Below are 21121 nucleotides of genomic sequence, written 5' to 3'. Positions count from 1 at the left end.
TCCCGAGAAGTGTGCGGGATTAAGTCATCCTTAAAGACATAATTACTAAATTTTCGACAATGCTGAACAAAATTGTTATCTTAAAATTTTGATTGGGTGACTTCGGGAAAAAAATGAGCGTGGGAGGGGGCCAAGTTGCCCTCCAATTTTTTCGGTCACTTAAAAAGGGCACTAGAACTTGTAATTTCCGTTCAGATGAGCCCTCTCACGATATTCTAGGACTATTGGGTCGAAACGATCACCCTTAGGAAAAAAAAAATAAATAAACACGCATCCGTGATCTTTCTTCTGGCAAAAAATATAAAATTCCACATTTTTGCAAATAGGAACTTGAAACTTCTATAGTAGGGTTCTCTAATATGCTGAATCTGATGGTGTGATTTTTATTAAAGTTCTATGACTTTTAGGGGGTATTTTTCCCTTATTCCGAAAATGAGGCGAATTTTTTCAGGCCCGAAACTTTTAATACAACAGTTAATGAAATTTCTAGATTTGAAACCAGAATAACATTTTAATTATTTCGATGTATCTCTTGGTATCCAACTTACGGTTTTTAGAGTTTTGGTTGCTTTTGAACCGGGTCGCTCCTTGCTTACAGTTCGTCAATCCGAACTGTTTGATATTTATCTGTCGCGTACACTAAATAAACTCGTCAAATTCACGGTCTTGCTCAATTAAATTTTCCTTGTCCTACACTTAAAATACTTTAAACTAGGGCTGTCTAGAACGAATTTTTGCGCGATGGTGCGAGATTATTTCTAAGTATATTTTAAAAATGCATAAGTTATAAAAAATGATCTTCTAGTGGGTGGACATAAACGTTCTAATTTAAACAAAAAACATATCTTAATTAAAAAATTTACTAAACATAATTAACACGTACTATTGTGTTTAATAATAAAAAAAACTATGTACAGTTAAGATTTTAAACCGCCCCGACATGTTAAAATTTAGAGTTTTTTTTTTGGGGGGGGGGTCGCCTTATATAGAACAGTAATTAGGATGTCATTTCAACAAAGCTAGATTCTAAGCTAGACAATATGGCTTGTGATAAACAATCTTTTACCGCATCTTCAAGAACGCTAAAACAAAATGCTATGTGGTTATTTTATGAATGTGCATCTAAATTATTTGCCTTATTTTAAAATAATAATATTTTTATTTATTATACAATATTTTTATATTATATAATAAATATAAATTATATAATAAATATAAAATATAATTATATTGTAATATTATTATATAATATTTTTATTTATTCTATAATATTACTATTTTCTGTAATACTGTAGTGGTTTATCAGCTTGTTTTTTTTTTTCTTTTTGTCCTTTTACGCAGCCTCTTATTAGCTGCATATTTATAGGCAGTTCCTGATCTTGTCAGAATTGGCTTTGAGTTTTTAGTGTAAGTAAGCTGATTAAAATGAAGCTGTTTAGAATCAATGTGGTTCTTGCTACTTCTCCAAAATTGTTGCCGCATAAAGCCAGGAGAGGTCGTAGTTCTGACGAATCTAACCCCCTCTTCTTTAAAACCTTTGATTCGGCAACCTAACAAATCCCTAAAATACTAGGTCGCTGTTGTGGTCCCCCTCTGTGAGCTAACTACTCGTGCTAGTGTTCTGTGTTTCTATATACTATGGACACATCTAAGCTTCTCTTTTAAGCTTGCAGGCTTCTCTTCTAAGCTTCTCTTTTAGGATTATAAAATTTCATATTTCAGCTTTTTTTTACTCATTTTTTGTCAGTTTTTATCTTATATTTTGATTAAAGGTCCTCAAAAAAGAAGATATTTCGAAAAGACGTTAACCGTATCTCAAGGGACCTGCTAGATCTTCTTCATTCGTTCTGTTCCAACACCTCATTTAGTGGGAAGAAGGAGTACCTGACGATGAAGTTTTACTATTACCCCAGTAAGTTTTTTTTTCTGTTATAATCTGTAATGATCGGAGATTGGATAATCTGCTTCTGTAAAGGTACTCTGGAGAAATTTTGGCTTGATCGACTTGGTGTTACGGAGTCATCCTAATTATAAAAGTAAAATGTACAGTATGAAAAAAATATGCAGTAAAATGTACGTGTCACACGGACCCCTGGAAAAGATGTAGAAACTCTAGAAAAAACTCAAAACTTAGACTTGGAAACATGAATAGCCACGTAGTTCACATATAACCACAAACTCTTTAAATTAAAGCAAGAATATTTTTCTTCTTAAAGAACAACATCCATTACCATGCGTTCATGTATGACCTCGCTGAAGTTTACCTTGTAGTTCAGCTTAAGTTTCAACTTACAAATAACCATTCTCGCTAGCGGACCACTGGCCTGCATAGCGCCGGTCCTCCTCTGCTCGTTGTCAGCCTGCGGCCGGACGTGTCCTGCACGCGTGGTTTGGGGTCACATCCCATACCACTCCATAGTTCTCACGTTCCCCATGGAGAGCTCAAGTGACTGTGGCTGAGCTTACAAAGTCACACCGCTGACTCCAGTCCAACCTGACTAACCAGTGCTCACCCCCCGGTCCTTCTGGGCAAAGTAGTAGAAGTCTAGTGCGATAACCACTCGGCTAGGAAGGCTAATTTAATTTTAAATTACTACTCAGATTTCTAAATTTATATATAATTTCTTTTTATGGCGAGTTTTGTTGAATGTCTGATGTTAATGTCTTCCTTCCTTAATTCACTGATGTTTAGGCTTAAACATAAATCATTTTTAAAATCTAATAATCAGAAGACCTACACTTTAAACAGTATATGTTCTCATATTAGATATATGGTGACGCTAAAATCTAGGGTAATTGTGTGAAATAACAGTCAAAGTACAATAGTACGGTAGTGACATTTGAGTCACATTCTTCCATTACACGATTTCGCTTCTTTTTTTTCCCCCATTATATTAGTATAAAAATAATAATAATTTATTATAAGCCAAAAAAACAGGCCATACAGAACAGTATTCTTAATTACACTCAACAAGAAAAATAACATAAATATCAAGTTTGACTCATTGATGTCAACGCTTCATTTACATATTTACACAACTGCCTGATTGTTCTTTTTACAGTCGTGTTCAGGATCCCCGGGAACTCCAAGCTACCACCCTCAAAATACTTTTCCCTTAATATAGAAAGTTGCTGGCACTCAGTGAGAATATGGGCCACATCCCCAATACCTAGGTTACATCTGGGGCAAGAGTAATCTGCATCTGGGGCCACCCTTTTCTTTCAAATACTCTTTCTCTATTTTTTAGTGGCAGGCAATTCGCTCGGATCCGAAACCAAGTCCTCAATGTCTCCCCCGGTAATCCTAGTTTAAAATAATATTCAAATCCAAATATCTCTTTTACATGGGAATAAAACTTCAATGTTTCAGATGTTTTAGCTGCCTGGGTCCACATTTGGACTTCCTGGTCTTTTATTCTTCCTATAATCATAGCCAAACACGGCTCACCCTGATCTGAGGGTCCTAGTCCCTCATTCCAAATATAGGATAATCCTAATCCATCTAAAACATTTTTTATTTGATACGGCCACGATCTATTACGTTTCGACCGTAGCATCTCCACATAAGCTGCTTTTGTTAACCTATCTTCTGGCAGACTTAGAAGTTTTCGCCAGTACCGGATCATCTGTGCTAATCTACCTATTCTCAGCGAAAATATACCTAGGTCACCTTTTATTGCCTGATTGTGGGTCGTTACGTGAAGACCAATTAATCTTTTAAAGTGTTGCAGCTGAATTGATTCCAATTGTGCTGCCAGGTCATGCCCCCAGAGTTCAGCTCCGTAATGGATAGTAAGTAAAACTTTAGAATTAGAAACATATTTATGCATTTTTAGATCTTTTATACTTGAAAGCCTTGAATTACTTAAAATGGCAGCTGAAACTGCTTTCCCTCTCTTAATCATCTCTTTTGCATGATCTTTCCATCCTCCTTTTGCTGAAAATGTTACTCCCATATTTAAAATTATCGCTCACTATATACTCATATTATCTATTTATTGCCCAGATTATCCAGTTGTCCGTGTCCGTGTCTTTATTTTGTTTTTTCGTTATTGTATTTGTGTTATTTCAGTGGATGTATGCATATAAACAACTGAGTTTTAGTTAATTCATTCTGATATCATTATACCCTGCTAATAATTACAAAACTCCTTGTGGTAATTAATGTTCTTGACCTCAAATAAAAAGTCTAGAATTGTGTCTTCCCCCCAAATCACACTTTTTTCGAATTTTTTGTTTTTTATTCAATATTTAATTTTTTATTTTTCTGCATTAATTGATTGATTTAAGAAATAAAATGATGCATACTATTTTATATTATTATTTTTAATGTCAAGATAATTTGTAATTGTAAATAGTTTATTATCCAAAGAGTAATTTGTACAAACTACATCCTTAAGATAACAGACGTTTTATTTAACGGTTATACTGATTAGAATACACACTTTTTTTTATTGTTTTCAATGAGCTTAGAATGACCTATCGCAGCACAAAGCTATATGAGGTCAGCAGAGCTGTTCACATCTCCGTCTTGCTGATCTATTCAGAGCTTCATTTTTGCTCCTTCCCACGAAGATCGCACGTACTTTGAATATTTCACAACGATCTCTTTATAAGACACAAAATATGGACAATGGCGCTGTAAGAGAAGAAGTAAGCTTGTTGAACACGGCAGACCAGGGGTTCCCAACTTCTTTCAAAGCCCACACCCCTTAGAAAAGAATTTCGTCGTGGATTACCCCCTTCATCTTGATAAAGACTTCATCGTCTCCTTGATAAAGACTAAGCTTTAAAGACTGAAATTAAATATACAGTATATATAAAGATGAGTATACCAATCCGTTTATAAAACAAGTATAAATCTTTCGAAAACCCTTTATTAAACAAAAGTTCTAAGAAAAAGTGTATTGTTTAACGATAGTGTAATGGTTTTGCCATTACTGATATATTTTTTTTAGCGGGCCCCCTCGTAGGCTTCCGCGAACCCGCGGGGGTATGTGTATCACAGGTGAGGAACCACTGCGTGACAGTAGACCATCTTGACCTGCTTTACTGCCATTCTAGATGGTCTATATTCTATGATGTATAATATATAATCATATAGTATATGGTATATTATAGTATACTAATATAGTATAGTATACAGTAAAGTATAGTATACAGTATACAGTATAGTTTACAGTATATAGTATAGAATACAGTATATATAGTATACAGTATATAGTATACAGTATAGTATACAGTATAGTATAGTATACAGTATAGTATACTAATATAGCACATAGTGTATACTATATACTAAACTTTATTCTTGACACATGCTTGTAAAATGCTGCTCTGGTTAGGTAGAAAAAATTAATTCAAGGAAGGATTTTACTACCACCATTTAGTAATTTAGTTGCCTTTTAGTAATTTTGAGTTAGTAAAGTAGTGAATTTTAATTCTTAAAGTAACTTTTAATTAACTTATGAAATAGCAGAATTAAATATTATTCCTGGTTGATTCTCATCTATTGGCAATATTTTCCCTAAACAACTTTTAGTTGCTTCGTCAAGAGATTTTTTAAGTTAAAAATGTTCAGATTCGCAACCGGGAAATTTTATCGACGCAACAAAAGCAACAACATTTGCAACGCAATATTCATAAAAGAGGCAGTCATATGCGAATAATGGACAATAATATAATTCATAAATGCAATTCAGAACTTTTGCATATCGCTGGAACTTTTTTTCTGTGTGAATCTACTTACAAAGCGTGTTGCGAGTCCGCAACACGTCTAAAGGGGATCATAAACATAACTTTAAACATAACACGTTTAAAGGGGAGATAATAGAACGTAGGGTTCGACTCCTGATTGCAGTAAATGTCTCTCTTGAGGACAAGGCTGTTACAAACCTGTTGTCGTAATAAGGACTGTTCCATTATGTAAAAAATTTCATTACCATATACCAAGGAAATTAATTTCTGATGTGGAAATCCTGACTCTTAATTAATAAAACCTTATTTCTTCTATAATCAAATTAAGTACAGACTTAACATTCTCCGTCAGTACAGTCGTTGAAACTATGGTTGCAACCTAGTTAACAGCTAGCAGCTGAAAATTAGGAAAGAGCGAATCACAACCCATAGTAACCGAAAACGTTTACTATGAAAAGTACGTTTGAAAAAACCGTCTTGCGAACAGAATTTCTCCTTTCAATGTGATTCAAAAATTATAGATGTTATATCAGCTGTTATAATGATAGCTGTTATATCAGCTGTTATAATGATAGCTGTTATATCAGCTGTTATAATGATAGCTGTTATATCAGCTGTTATAATGATAGCTGTTATATCAGCTGTTATAATGATAGCTGTTATATAGTTTAAATTTAGTAGCACTGTAATAGTACATTGCAAAAATAAAATTTTCGAACAAACCCAAGAAAACCTAGGGTTTTCAAAAGAGCTAGGAGCTTTATTTGAAGGGTATGACTCATGTGTTTTATTTTTCCCCAGGGAGGGTTTTATTGAACATTGGACCATAATTACTGCTACTAACAACTCACCGTAATACCAAGCCACCTTGGGCTAACACAGCTACGCATCCTCCTCCATCCCAATCTATTTAAGGACTGCCTCTTTACACTCTCTCAGGAAGTTCCCATTTCCCTTAAATCTTTCGTTGCGACATCCTCTTACCCAAACCGAGGACGATCCTTTTTTCGTTTAGCCCTAGATGGTTGGCCGAAAAGGACAATCTTTGACAATCTGTAATCCTTCTTCTGAAGAATTTGCCCTAGCCATCTAGTCACTTGAACGGAAAATTGAATATTTAATGCTCTTTTTATTTAATGAAAAAGATCGTGTAACAGTAAAGTGGCATTTTCAGTCCATTTTTGTTTATAAATAACAAACTGTAAGGTTATTATTAATGTAAGATAGTGAATAAATCTGTAATTGTCTAAAACCCTCAACTGGAGATTTTGAGCTGGGGGTTCTTTTGGGGTCAATTTCGCTTTTTCAGTAACGCGCTAGTTTTATTCTAAAAATATTGGAGAATATCACTTGTCAGTGTATTTGAGCTAGTTTTGTAGATATATCTTGCGTAATATTCGAAGCAGTAATTTTTGTCTGTTTTAAGTTTTAACTTCGCTCTTTACTTCTAGAAAAATGCTACTCCTTAATTGAATTGTCGATAAAGATTAATCTTCTATATTACTACTGTCTATTCCATTATTTTTTATATTATTTGAGATTGTATGCTTTTTGATTAATTTAATTTGCTCGTCCGTTTTTTCTGTCTTTTAGTTTTGTTTTATTTTTATCTTATATATATTCTTTTTTGATTAGTTTGTTATTGGGAAAATCTACATGCGTAAAATAAAAATTTAAAAATTATTTTTGTGCAGATTAAGTCTAAAAACTAAAAAATTCAATACATATAATAATAAGAATTCCCTCTAGACATTCTTTAAAGGTTCCTGGAAATCTCTTCTTTACTTATACTAGTATTGCTGTAGTTTTGTTTTTTTTTTTTAATTAACTTTTATTCGTATAAATATATATTTATATATCTATTCCATAGATATAAATATATATCTGAAATTTTAAAGATTTTGAACATATTTTTATGGTGATTAAATATATCTATGGTGATTAAATATATATATATAAATATATCTATATGATTAAATATATTAAATATATCTATGTGCAGTAGTAGCTATTAAAGTTTTTTAAACATTAACTGACAGCTCCTCAGAATCTCTCTCTTCCATTCCCCTAAAATGTTTGTATTTTAACCTTCGATTATCAGAATGTTTGTTACCATTTTTATTTGTTGTTCATGAATATGTTCATTTTATATGTTCATGAATATGTTCATTTTATAGACACTCCTGGTGATTATCAGCCCCCTGGATTTCGTCGAGCAAACGAAAAGGAATACAACTATCTAAAACAAAAGTCCAATGCAGCCATAATAGCAAATGTAGAAACACCATGGCATTCATTAGGTGTGGGCAGACCTGCGGAAAACCAGCCAAAAAATATCCATGAACAAGATACAGATAATATTCCCCGAACTAAAATTGAAAATTGTAATGAGAACGATTTGACGTTAGATTTGAAAAAATTGGTTATGTCTCCCAAAGCAAATGTAACCCTCGAGTTTGGAACTGTGAAATATCCTGCTACAGATGCTGAACCAGTCGCAGCACTTGGTGGTCAGGTTGACAAAGGTAAGGCTAAATACATTCTATATAATAGTTACCCAGAAAAAGGAGCTTAGCGGTAGTCACAAAGGTATTTTCCTTTAGCTCGAAGTGCCAACATTTGGGAAAACTAAGGAAACAACAAAGTATCTTTCCATGGACTACTTTTTTAGAAAAGTAGTTACTTTGTGTAGAAAGGGTGGTGGCTATAGATAAAAAAGGATAAAGAATATGGCTCTGGACTTTATAGTCTCTACAGGCGGTGCTGATACCCGTCCCATAGCCCCCCAGCAAGGAATTTTGATGAGGCTGGGGGCTAGCGATCCTGTGCTTTTGTGCATCCTTCCTGTTTAGCTTCACCAGATTTGTCCAGGTACCCATTTAGAGCTGGGTTAACTTTGGCTGAGTTTACAGAGTCACAACACTAACCTCTGTTGCAATCCAAATAACTAGTGACACCAGGACTTGAGTCCACGTCCTCGCGGACAAGCGTCCTCGTGGGCTACAAATCTAGCCCACTAACCACACGGCTAGGACGGCTGTATCTTATAGAGGCATAGGATGGGCCTAATTGACTGAAAATTGGAAGTTCTAATTTATTTTTTACGTTCTAATTTCTTAATTTGGTCCCGTCAAAACCTGAGTTTCTGTAGCCATCCTTTCTATACGTTGTGGTCGGGGGAAATAATCAGTGGAAGACACTTTATTCTTTAGTAAGTTTCTCAAAAATGGGCATTTTACTTTGAAAAATAAACTACCATCTTGATGTTGATTTGTGGTACTTGAGTGATTCCTGAAACCATTGGTATTTGAGTACTATTCGGTATCGACTGATTTTCTTTAGTATTTAGGCTTCGAAGCGGATCGCCTGTTGTGTGCTATTTTAAGGGATTAGTTACCAATTCCTTTGCGGCGATATTGCTTTAAAAGTCCTGGCTAACACTTTTGTTGCACGCTATATCACTGCTACATACTTTTATTATTTTCTGTCACAAATTGATTGTCGCCTTCATCACCTTTTCCTTCATTAAAAAACCTACCTTTTAAAAAAGATAAATATACCGTCTTGATTTAAACGTGATTGGGCTAAAGTAAAATGAATTTTATCTCAAAAATTTTATTTTTGCCTGCCTTTCATTTGTGTTGCTAACACACAAGATCATATATCTTACATAGATTTTAATAAGATAAAAAAAAAATATAGACATGGGAAAGTCTAAAAGTCCTAGAAATACAAGATCATTCTTGGGAACAAATACAGCAGCAAAACAGAAAGAAAACATTTGAGCACTAGAACGAAGCAAGATAGGAGGGAAGGAGCACGGGAAGGAATTTAGAATCAAACACAAAAATGAATCAACAGGGAAATATACACGAGGACAGTTAGAAGAAAAAGAACTGAGGCACGCAGTCTCCAGAAGAGAAAAAGCTGTAGGGTTTTTCAAGGAAAAGAAAAGAGGAACAAATACAGGAACAAAAAAGGAATACCCTGGAATTACGAAATCGAAGCAGCACATAAAAAGGGAAACCGAAACAAAGGAAATATTGGAAATGGGTATCATCGAAGTAAGTATTCTCTACGGTAACTAGCTGTTAAGAGTCACTCTACATGCGTAAACGTGAAAGTCTGGATACCTAAATGTATAACCGGCTCACTTGGCATCTTGAAAACCCAAAATACGACAAGGACAGGAAAATTTACCTGTCGAAGATTCCAAAATCGACAAGTCTTTTTTCATATAGTGGGGGAAGGAAAAATATTCAAAAACTAAAAAAATAAATATGTGCAGCATTGTTGTTGAGAAAGTTAATATTCATAAAGAAGTTGGGTATATCGGTAGTATTTATGTGTAGCTTAATGAGTGTGGAGATTCTGATGCAGATAAGCTCACAAAATCTGTTGAATAATAACACTCCATCGGAAATATTGCTGATCAAAACAGCTGCGGTTGGATCTCGTAGTAAAACAACAAAGCACAAACCTGGCACAAAAAGCACTGAAGGATCAGAAAATCAATATGACTCAAGCCAAAGAAGCTAATGTGTGTTACAAACGTCGCCAAAATACAGCTTGAAAAGTTAATTATAGTAAAAGCAGAAGTAAACACCCTCTCATAGTCACTTCTCAAAATGGGTTGGATGAGGACCCATAACATTGTTATTAATAATAATAAAAAAAGGTGATTCTCTAAGTCAGTGGTTCTCAAAATGTGGTACACGTATCCCTTGGGGGTACGTAAGCATTTTTAGAGGATACGCGGCCGGTCAACAAAAAAATAAAAATAAAATAACCCTTTAACTCTAGAACTGGCAATTTTATTTATATTTTAGCTATAGCTTACTTAGTACCGGTAACTGAGAAGGGGTACCTAAAATGTTTTGTGGGTAAAAAGGGGTACAGTGTCTAATTAACTTTGAGAACCACTGCTCTAGCTGATAATCAATTTATTAAAGATAATAATAACAACACCATCATACTCAGGATGTATGAGAACCTAATAGCAGAGGTTCCAAGTACCTATATTTAAATACGTGGCAATTTTTTCTCGAGAAACTATCTTATGTGTTCACAACACAAACTTAAGACTGTCAGAAATCAGACAGTCCGGTATCAGAAATTACCAAATTATCAGAAACACTACCGTGCTAGTAAGCATTTAGGTAATAAAACCGGTATCAGAAATTACCAAAGTATCAAAAGCACAACCGTGATTGAAAGCATTGCGGTAAAAAAAGGTATAAAAAACTACCAAAGTATCAGAAGTACTACCCGTGCTAGAAAGTACCGGGGTGCTAAAACCGGTTTTAGAAATTACTAAAGTATCAGAAAAAATACCGTGCTAGAAAGCATTAAGGTAATAAAACCGGTATCAAAAATTACCAAAGTATCAAAAGCACTATCAGTGCTAGAAAGAATTGAGGTAATAAAACCGGTATCAGAAATTACTTAAGTATCAAAAACACAAGCCTGCTTGAAAGCATTTCGGTAATAAAACCGGTATAAAAAAAAGTACCAAAGTATCAGAAGTACTACCTGTGCTAGAAAGTACCGGGGTGCTAAAATCGGTTTCAGGAATTACCAAAGTATCAGAAACAACACCGTGCTAGAAAGCATTGAGGTAATAAAACCGATATCAGAAATTCCCAAAGAATTAGAAGCACTATCGGTGCTAGAAAGTACTGAGGTAATGAAACTGGTATCAGAAATAACCAAAGTATCAGAAATCAAAATGATTCTTGCTGACGAAGTAAGTTCTACTCACCATATAAAGCTGATCTTTTGATACATATATGATGCATCAAAATTGCATAGATGGTGCTGCTAGCGCTATTACAGCTGCTTTTGCGCCACTCTAGTTTAGCTTGTTTGTGTGGAGTTCTCAACTGTTTTTGATGGTGCATTTTTTTTTTCAAAAAATTGTCCTCCCTAACTTTGCTAAGTGCAATCTTAATGACTTTTACACATCAAAAAGAATGTTTAAGAAGACTTATTTAATTTTCAACAGACTACATCGACATCTAATTGATTCATATAGATGTTGCTGCTAAACTCTAGTTTAAGTTGTTTGTGTGGAGTTCCTATCTGTTTTCTATGCTGCATTATTTCAAAGAATTGGCCTCCCTAGCTTTACTAAGTGCAATCATAATGACTTTTACCTATAAAAAAGAATGTTTAAGAAGACTTAATTCATTTCACCTGACTACAACACCATTTACATTTGTCAGTCTGTGGCTTTTTGGATTACTCAAACGGCCACCAGAGGACTCCCTACTTGTGGTGCTTAAAAAAAGCGTAGACGGCGTGGAAAGAGAGGCGGGCGGCGAAACAGACAGACGGCCATACCCGTTCATGTTTCTGAGGAACGTGTTTCTGACCGGAGGACGGCTGTATGTGAACCAAGGACTCTTGTGAAAATAAGATGTTTGCAAATGTACGAAATTCCTCCCACTCTTTCTCCATCACAGCTGCAGCCGATCTTACCGTGTTCCTCTGATAAACTTCCCCCGCTATTACGTCCTGAACAGTTATCAGCTCAGGCAAAGCTTCCGAATTTCATTCTGTGTAATGCCCGATCCTTAACAAATAAGGTTAACGAGATGGAGATACTGCTGAGAGACGTGAGTGTTCCTATTGCCGCAGTTACCGAATGCTGGGATATCACTGATGAAATGGGTAGAATAAAAGGCTACACTAGCTATTTCAACACTCGCCGTGATAGAGGCTTGAGTAGAAAAGGTGGTGGCGTTGTTATCTATATTCGTAATGACATTTCATCTAAACTGTTAAATATAACCACCGATTCGTGTCACGAAGTTGTCTGGGTAGAGTGCAAGCCATCTAAACTATCAAAAAAGTTTTCATGTTTGATAATTGCATCTGTGTATTACCCAGAGAGTGTAAAAAATAGGAAAGAGCTTATCAGCTACTTACAGACCTACATCCATAAACTTCGTCGTGCCCATGCCTATCCTGGCTTCATAATAGCTGGCGATTTTAACCAGACGAACAGACAATTGGTATCTAGTGTCCTTCATCTGAAGCAGGTAGTTACCATTGCTACGCACCAGAGTGGCGGTACTCTACACCTAATTTTTACAAACATGAGTGACAATTATTACTCCCCTCGGTCGTTGGGTCCTCTCCAGAGTTCAGGTCATTATGTAATTCTCTGGCAAGTCAAAGACAACCAGCCAAAGCCGAAGAGAACCAAAGTGACTATTCGTCCGCTTAACTCTCAATCACTCTGCGATTTCTGTCGGTTGATCGGGACTTACAGCTTCTACGACCTGTGTTATATAGTAAACCTGAATAGCAAAGTTCAGCAGTTTAACTCTCTTCTGTTAGAGATGTTTTACAAGTTTTTTCCCACTAAAGATGTAGTGGTAAGTGAGTCCGATAAGCCATGGATCACAAGCGATCTCAAACAAATGATCAAGATGAGGTGCAAGCTGCATAGTTCCGGACAAATAGTCGCGGCGGCGAAACTTAGAAATCGAATCGTGGACGTCAATCGTTTCAAGCGAAGAAATTATGTTCGGGAAAAGGTAGTACCCCTTCTCCAAAGTAGAAGTCGGAAGTGGCATTCCACAGTGAAACAAATGACTGGCAAGTCAGTTAACAGTGAGCTAAAAATACCCAAGCCTGACGGATCTCAAATGAGCGCTTCAGACGTAAACGAGTTCTTTGCTGGCATTTGTACCACCTACCCCTCAATTACAGAGGCCGAACTGGTTGATCTCTTATTCCATTGTGAAACCGACGAAATAAAACAGTTTACCGAATTTGCTGTTTTTAAAGAACTTCAAAAACTAAAACCGAATTGATCTTCCTACCCTGGTGAGTTGCCGGTCGAACTTATTCGTGAATATGCCTTGTTTTTAGCCAGACCATTGGCATCGATCATAAATCAGGGCTTCAGTGAACAAACCTTTCCCTATGCTTGGAAGCGAGCATATGTTCGCGTAATACCCAAAGTTAAAGGACCTAAGACATGTGATCAGTTAAGACCTATTTCGATCACACCGAACTTTGCTAAAGTTGCAGAATCTTTCATATATCGTGAACTTCTCACGGATATTTCACAGTCACTTGACCCTTCCAGTATGGTTGCTTGAAGGGATGCAGCACGTCTGTTTATTTAGTACGGCTTTATCACCTAGTAGTTGAATGGTTGGAGTTTGGAAGCTCGTTTGTAGATTTACTTCTGGTAGACTACCAAAAGGCATTTGATTTGATTAAGCACCCTCTTGCCGCCCAGACTCTCAAGTCAATGGGTGCCCGTAAACACATCCTCCAATTAGTAGTTGATTTCTTACGTCACAGGTATCAAAAAGTGTACGCCCTTTTTCCTGATGATATTGAATCAAAAAGGGTGGAAATTACATGTGGCGCCCCACAAGGTACCATATTAGCAGCTCTTCTTTTCCTGGCTGTTATCAACTATGTACTTTCTGACTTTGACGATCGTTTTAAATTCGTCGATGATTTGTCTGCGCTTCTTAAATACCACGTAAAGGATTCGCAAGCTGTAGCCCAGTTCGACCCAAATTTTTCCGATCAGTTTAAATCACAGTGTACTGCGAGCAGTCTTCAAATTAGTGAGAATAAATCAGAGGTTTTGAGGTTCAACCCACTTAAACGCGATTTTACCTACCCCGTGACTTTTTTCCCTTCTGCTTCGTGTGCGACTATCTTGGGCGTCACCTTTAGTGTGGATTGTTCGTTCTCTATTCATGTACAAGAGCTGGTTAAGAAGGGACATTATGCTATGCGGACACTGGTGGCGATGCGCCGCCTAGGTTTTCCAGTATATCAGCTGAAAACAGCGTACCTCACTTTTATTCGACCCATCCTTGAATATGCGTGTCCCGTCTGGGGCCCACAAGTTCATCACATAGATTACTTAAGTTATGATTTGGAGGGGATCCAGAAACGAGCTGTAAAGATCATTCTTTGCGACAAATATGTAGATTACAGCTCCGCTCTGAAGTCACTTGAAATACCAAGCCGTCGCGATCGCCGTTTTCAGCTGATGATTCGTTTTGGCCAGTTTTTATTGTCTATTCCTGTACATAGGACAATATCACCACCTAAAATGCCTGTCCGCGCAAATAAAATGCCTGTCAGAAGCAAAAGCAAACTTATGCCCGTCTCGTGCCGCACAAACAGACTTAGTAACTCCTTTGTTCCTTTTTTTACAAGTGCTTTTAATAAAATGTAGAGAAGTGTTTTCATGTAAAAATGTTTTCATGTAAAAAACAGTGCCTTTTAGTGCATTTTTTTTTTAATGTGTCCATGACAGCTGTTTTCATTAAAATGATTCTGATTCTGATTTGATCATATGATGCATAATTTGATGCATCAAAATTCTCATTTTCTTTAATGTTTTAATATAAGGAGTGTTTTACATAAAGCACAGTTCTTTTGATGGTGTTACAGCTTTTTGTGCATTTTCTATTTAGGAGAAACTTAGAGTACGTTCCAGGAGGGAATTGTATTTTAGTACGTATTTAGTTTAAATTTAATACAAATTAACTGCGAACCTGGAAGGATTTATTAATTAATGCATTAATACGCAAAGGTTTTGTTAATACGGGTAATTTTTATGAGTAATGAGTAAAATATGAAAAATATGGGTCTTATTGCCTTAATACTTGTAAATGTGTACATTTGCCTCTATTTTTCCCAATTTCATTATGATTGTGTAGAAGTTAATACACTAAAGATGCTAGTTAACGGTATTCTCAGAAATTTTATACAAAATTTAATAGGAAGTTAATTCCCTCTCATCAGGAGCGAAAAGTTTAATTCTTCTGAAATATTATTTTTATTTTTTTTTTTTTTTCCTTAAGATGGAATGTACTGCTAGTTTTTAAGTGCAGTGGCGATGAATTCCCCTTTTTTCCCCTAATATGACATTTGCGCCCAAACAAGGTTAGTAGAGCTATAGCTTTAAAATAGTGGCTCGCTAGGATAAGATACGGAATAGGGTAATTATTTCAAAAATTGTTACTACAAGCCCTGAAAGATCGAATTCAAATTTCAGAGTCAATAAATAAAAATATGACCAACAAGAAATCATAAAAAAAAAACACGAAAACTAAAGAAACTGCAAAAAAAATACCAAAATTAAAAATATCAGAATAAAAATTCAGTCGTTATACCAGAAGCAAAAGCAAACTTATGCCCGTCTCGTGCCGCACAAACAGACTTAGTAACTCCTTTGTTCCTTTTTTTACTGTAATTAGACAGGAAATATCATGACAAGTTAAACAGATAAAAACCGCTAAAACAAATACTGAATATAAAAATAATAAAGATTTAAAAGAGATAATAAAAAAAGGGAAGGGGGACAAAACAAACGAACAAATACAAAATTCGGGCAGAACCAGCACCTAATGATAAAAGAGGGGAATTAGCGATGCGTTTTGTTTATTTTTTTGTAATGAAGGCATAAAAGTCTTTCTATATCTGGTGGTATAGCATTGAACGGGAGACATGAGGGGAGAAGGCTGTGAAACGGCCAGAGGAGGGCGGAATCCGGGTAGGGAATGTCTCTTTGAGAAATGTGTTCTGTGCAAGTGTTAGTCCCTGTATTTTTTTTTTTTTTTAATTGAAGCACAATATACCTCTCCTGCTCAAGGATTTCTAACCTACCTTTTTTTAGAAGGGGAGAATATGGGACTGAACCTTCTTTGGAATTTATTCGCAGCGCTCTTTTTTGTATGGATTAAATTTTATCTGACTTCCTTGGAAATGCCAGGGTGCTAAACTGGATAAGCATGTTTGACATAGGGGCTGACAAAGGGTAAAAACATAAGTAAATTGTGGTTGTGCTGAAAAAAAAAAACAAACAAAAAAAAACAAGTAACGGTCGTGATACTTGTTTGGGTGATGTGCGCAGCTCATTTAGCACTTTCTAGATCCTTAAACTACGGGTTAGAGCATGCTCCCAAATACTCGGTAAAGTTATCAAAATTATCAAATTAATGGAAGTAGCGACGAAGAAAATTTAAGTGAAAACGTTATAAAACAGTTCAAGCAAGATATACCACTTTTCAATCCAGTAGAAATTCATAAAGCTAAAGGGAAAAAAAATTATATTTACTTGTCACTAAGAGAATGAGCTATGTGTATTTTCAATATTGTTTAAGAAACCGCGAAACAGAGAAGCTAACTGGATTTTTTGGGAATGGACAAGCACAAATCAGTATTTAATTACAAAAAATTCAATTCAAGAGGTTTGAACTAGAAAGAGATTAAGATATAAAAAACTAAATAAAGGCAATAAACGTACAAATGTTCGATATAACTTTTTAGCACGGTTAATACGTAAATTCAACACTCCTGCTTCGGTCAGTGTGAGGGTAAAAGAAAAGACATACATACGTACATTATATCCTAAAGATTATAAATCCTCACCTAGATACTTTAAAATTTAATAGAAGCGAATCAATTGAAAAATAAATAAGATAAGAAACAAATAATAAAACAGGTTACAAAATTACTAAATGAATAAAAAAAAACATGAAAAAGCAGAAAGTAAAACTGTTTTAGATAAAGTAAAAAACTTTCTTCTTAAGATTATCAAGAAGACAAGAGAGTCTATGACCAATATTTTTAGCAGTAGTCTTCTAAAAAAAGGAGTTTTTAAATCAATTAAAAAATATATGTGAAGACGAAATACGCTCTATTGACGATAAAATAGGTTTAACAAAGAATTTTATATATATAATATATATATTTATATTCCTAAGCGATTTTATCGTCCTGTTTGTCCGTGTTGTATCTGTCAGAAATAATATTCACCTTTTAAGTCCCATAGACCAGTACAATGACCCAACAGAAAAATTTAGTCACCTTCATTTGCAGTGGTATCCAGTAATCCTGCTTCTCCCATCGTGTCTCTGATCCAAGACCCTGAGAAAGATATACGTAGGCGAAGGAAAATTTCCTATGGAAATCCTGCTCATTCATCATATTTTGGTAGGAAGAGATTAGAAAAGAGTTCCACCAACAACTTTACTGCTTCTGGTATTACATACAATGTGAATGGTGGAATGGCTGCAGCGTTTCTTAAATCACCGGATCTGAAAAAAAGTTTTGTTCCCTCTATGGCAACTCCTAAAAGTGATGCGCAATCGTTTACTCCGCAGCGCTTTAGTGCTGTCAACGCTTTATTTGAAATGAGATGCAGATATCCAGCTCACATTAATTCAGCAGCCCTCTCTCCAGGTAGTACTAAATTTTTTGAAACCTATTGTGTGTATTCGATTTGAATTCCTAGTGAGCGTAGAGTGGTACTTTTAGCTCTCTGCGAGAATGAATGTTTGTCCTGTTTGGTCCATATGTACGTTTTTATTACTATTAAATAAAAAAAAACGTTTTTTAGAGTTTCGGTTACTATTGAGCCGGGTCGCTCCTTACTTATAGATGGTTAACACGAACTGTTTGATTATTAGAACTAATTTCCGCATTTTTTTTGTCCATACAAAACCTTGCTTGTACGGGGCATATTTGAACAAACGAAAGGAAATCGTTAAGGAACTGAAAAGAAAAACGTTGAAAATAATGTGGCTAATTGCAAGAGACTCGGTAATTTTCTACTTTTTAGGGGAGAGAGGGGCCTTGAGCTCTCCTTGTGTGCGGATCTGTACAAAATTGTAGATACTATCGTCTTTCTTGAAATCAGTGGCGGATCCAGGGGGTGAGGGGGGCGCCCACCCTAGCGTAGTCTAAAGTAGAGTAATTTACTTAATTAACTCAAGTTTGCGTTAATTAAACTTGCTCCTAACGCAAGTTTATCGGATCAACCTATTTTGCGCCCTCCCTAAAAAAAATTTAATCGGATCAACCTATTTTGCTCCCCCCCCAAAAAAAAAAACAAACCTGGATCCACCCCTGCTTGAAATATGGTCAAAATTATAGACAAGCTAGTAAATAATGGTAGCCTAAAGCTGTAATGGATAGGATGTCAGGGGCGGAGAGACAAACCTTCCTCTGGACAATTGTCCTGGAACAAAGGGAAAAAATCCTCATGGGAGCAGGATTGTCACCAGGAAAACGTTAATTTGTCTATTATTAGTTTTGTCGATAGTCTGATATGTATTACTGTTTTGTTTTTGAATGGTTTTCTGTGCTTCAATAGTTTTGATAAAAAGTCTAAATTGAATCCTTAATTGCGTTTGTGTTTTTTTAATTGTTTCTTTTTTTTGTGGCCATGTCCCTGCGAGGTTTCTGTGTCAAATATACTATATTTTGTATATTATGTGCTGATTTGTTGGTTACACCTATTATTCTTGTCCTGAGTGTCAATACTTAGGATTCAAAAATATATCAAACAGATCAGTGTCTCGTAATTATCTTTATCTTCAGCATTAAAACAGTTTGTAATTATCAGGTCTGAATTTATACTTCCCCAAAAAAAAGCCATTATATGGGCACAGTAATTGAGAAATTTTGTTTGGATTAAGCTTTTATTTATATTCTGTACCATTAGTTGCGCACAATCGCCATTAAGAAAATGTGTGTCTTTAAAAAAAACTCCGGGGGGGGGTGAATGTCCTGGGAATTTCAAGACTCTAATTTTACAGCTATTCAAGAGATTGCAATTCTTCGAAAAATGTTGATTTATGGTCAGTTTCCCTATCCATTCTGTGCAGTTAAATATTGGGATGTAATATTCTATTTACTATCGAAATCTCTGCAAGAAAAGTAAAGCCGTCGCTCCTTAGCGCCCATTCTTGAAGCTTAATCCAAATGTATTTCTCAAATGAATGGACTCTGAGGGATGAATCAGAAACTGGGAGGTCTTATAGTTAGAGACGTAGTTATAGTTATATAGTTATATAACTATATAATATAATATATATAGTATATATTACTATAGTATATATATAATATAGTATATAGTATAGTATATATTAGACCCCGGCGCCGCGCCGACGGATCGACCGAAAGCCGCCGACGAGAGGCCCGGTCGAACACCGCCGAAGTGTTGTAACGCCGCCGGCGCGTCGCAGGCGCGCCGCCGCCGGCAGAGGTGGCGGCGTTCGGTCGACTTCAAATTAATTTTGCGGCAATTCTTTGTTGCGTCAACCGCAAAGTCAGAGCTTTTTCTTCTCGTGTGGTTTAGTATTTCGATTTGCCTGATTAGAAATCAAGCAGGGCTTGCACTAATCCCGAATTTTCGGGGTATTTTCCCAAAAATCTATGCGTCACCCCGAAAGAAAATTTTGTTCCCCGAATCCCCGAAAATCACCCAATCATGGTGCCACCCCTAGCAATTTATCACCAGTGACTTTCCCTGCCAAATATTACTTTGCATACCATAATTCTTTACTACTCTCTTGTTCATTAATTTTCATCTCTTTTGTTACTTTGCATAAAAACCAGACAGATGCAATATGCAAATGCAAATATTGTAATATACACAGTTCTTCTTATGTTGACAAAAAAAGAATCGTCTTTATGAAATGAGTTTAAACCATTTCGAATGCAGTTTCCTAATCGCTATTTCTTACATTATTTGTAGTCAAGAATTTTATTTTCAAGTGGAATAGAATTATTGAACGCATTCACTACTATACAGCTTCAGCCTTCAGTTGGATTTTGAGATTGACAGCCGACAGATTGTTTCACAGCTGAATTGTAAATTTGCTTGTTTTTAGATAAGATTTTCTTAATGTTTAATACTCAATTGCTGAACCCTGATAGAAAATACAATCTTCTTTCTGAAACATTTTCACCCCCCCCCCCAAAAAAAAAAAAAAAAACTTCTATTGAGACAAAATTTAGCTATAGACTAAGCTGTGTACAAGGTTGGGGAATTAAAGATTGAACTGGAAGTTACCCCAAAAATATGCTTCATAAATAAATTGTACATTAGTGCCTATAGGGGGGGGGATAGGGGGCTATCATTTTTAAATGATAATACCTCATTTTTTTTATTGAAAGCAGGGAGGCCAAAAAGATAATTATTTTTTTCATTTAAAGTAGAGATGGAAGAAATGATATCAAATTCCCTGGGAAACCATTGAAATATTCTGATAGACCCAGGGCACCTCATTGGGACTTGTTCATTGTCTTGGGTATTTTGCGATTTCTCATAGGCTACTGGCCTAATTTGGTTTTTGTGTGTGCTCCCTTTTAATTAGATTCTTTGGATCTTATTGAATGCCACGGCGAATCTATTACTCAGTTTTTCAGTAATTTGAGGTATATATAAATAATTTCGAAATTTTTGTTGTTTCTTGTACCCCTTTACTCATACCCTCCATTTTTTTTTTCAAGTAACACTGAGCTGTTTAACGTTATTTTGCGTGTTTGTTTGAACCATACAGTGACCTAGTTAATTATTAAGTAAATTATTTTTCTAATGAAAGCTGAGACGGTATCCTATCAAGGTGGTATCCAGAGGCGGATA

The 21121-nt window shown here is 35.6% G+C and overlaps 1 protein-coding gene across 1 annotated transcript in view; it reads left to right on the top strand.

Annotated features, from left to right (window-relative positions):
* Positions 1-21121, top strand: part of LOC148948124 (uncharacterized) — a 108411-nt gene that overhangs the window by 46702 nt on the left and 40588 nt on the right. Inside the window, exons 4-6 of the mRNA XM_089096103.1 lie at positions 1773-1912; positions 7875-8222; positions 17569-17931. Of these exons, the coding sequence (XP_088952229.1) occupies positions 1773-1912; positions 7875-8222; positions 17569-17931 (851 nt within the window). The remainder of the gene's footprint in view (positions 1-1772; positions 1913-7874; positions 8223-17568; positions 17932-21121) is intronic.

This window comes from Artemia sp. Qi Xiang Cuo, chromosome 10 (genome assembly GCF_049724085.1).
Source record: "Artemia sp. Qi Xiang Cuo chromosome 10, ASM4972408v1, whole genome shotgun sequence".
Lineage (NCBI taxonomy): Eukaryota > Metazoa > Arthropoda > Branchiopoda > Anostraca > Artemiidae > Artemia > Artemia sp. Qi Xiang Cuo.
This window is presented reverse-complemented; position numbering and strand designations above follow the sequence as displayed.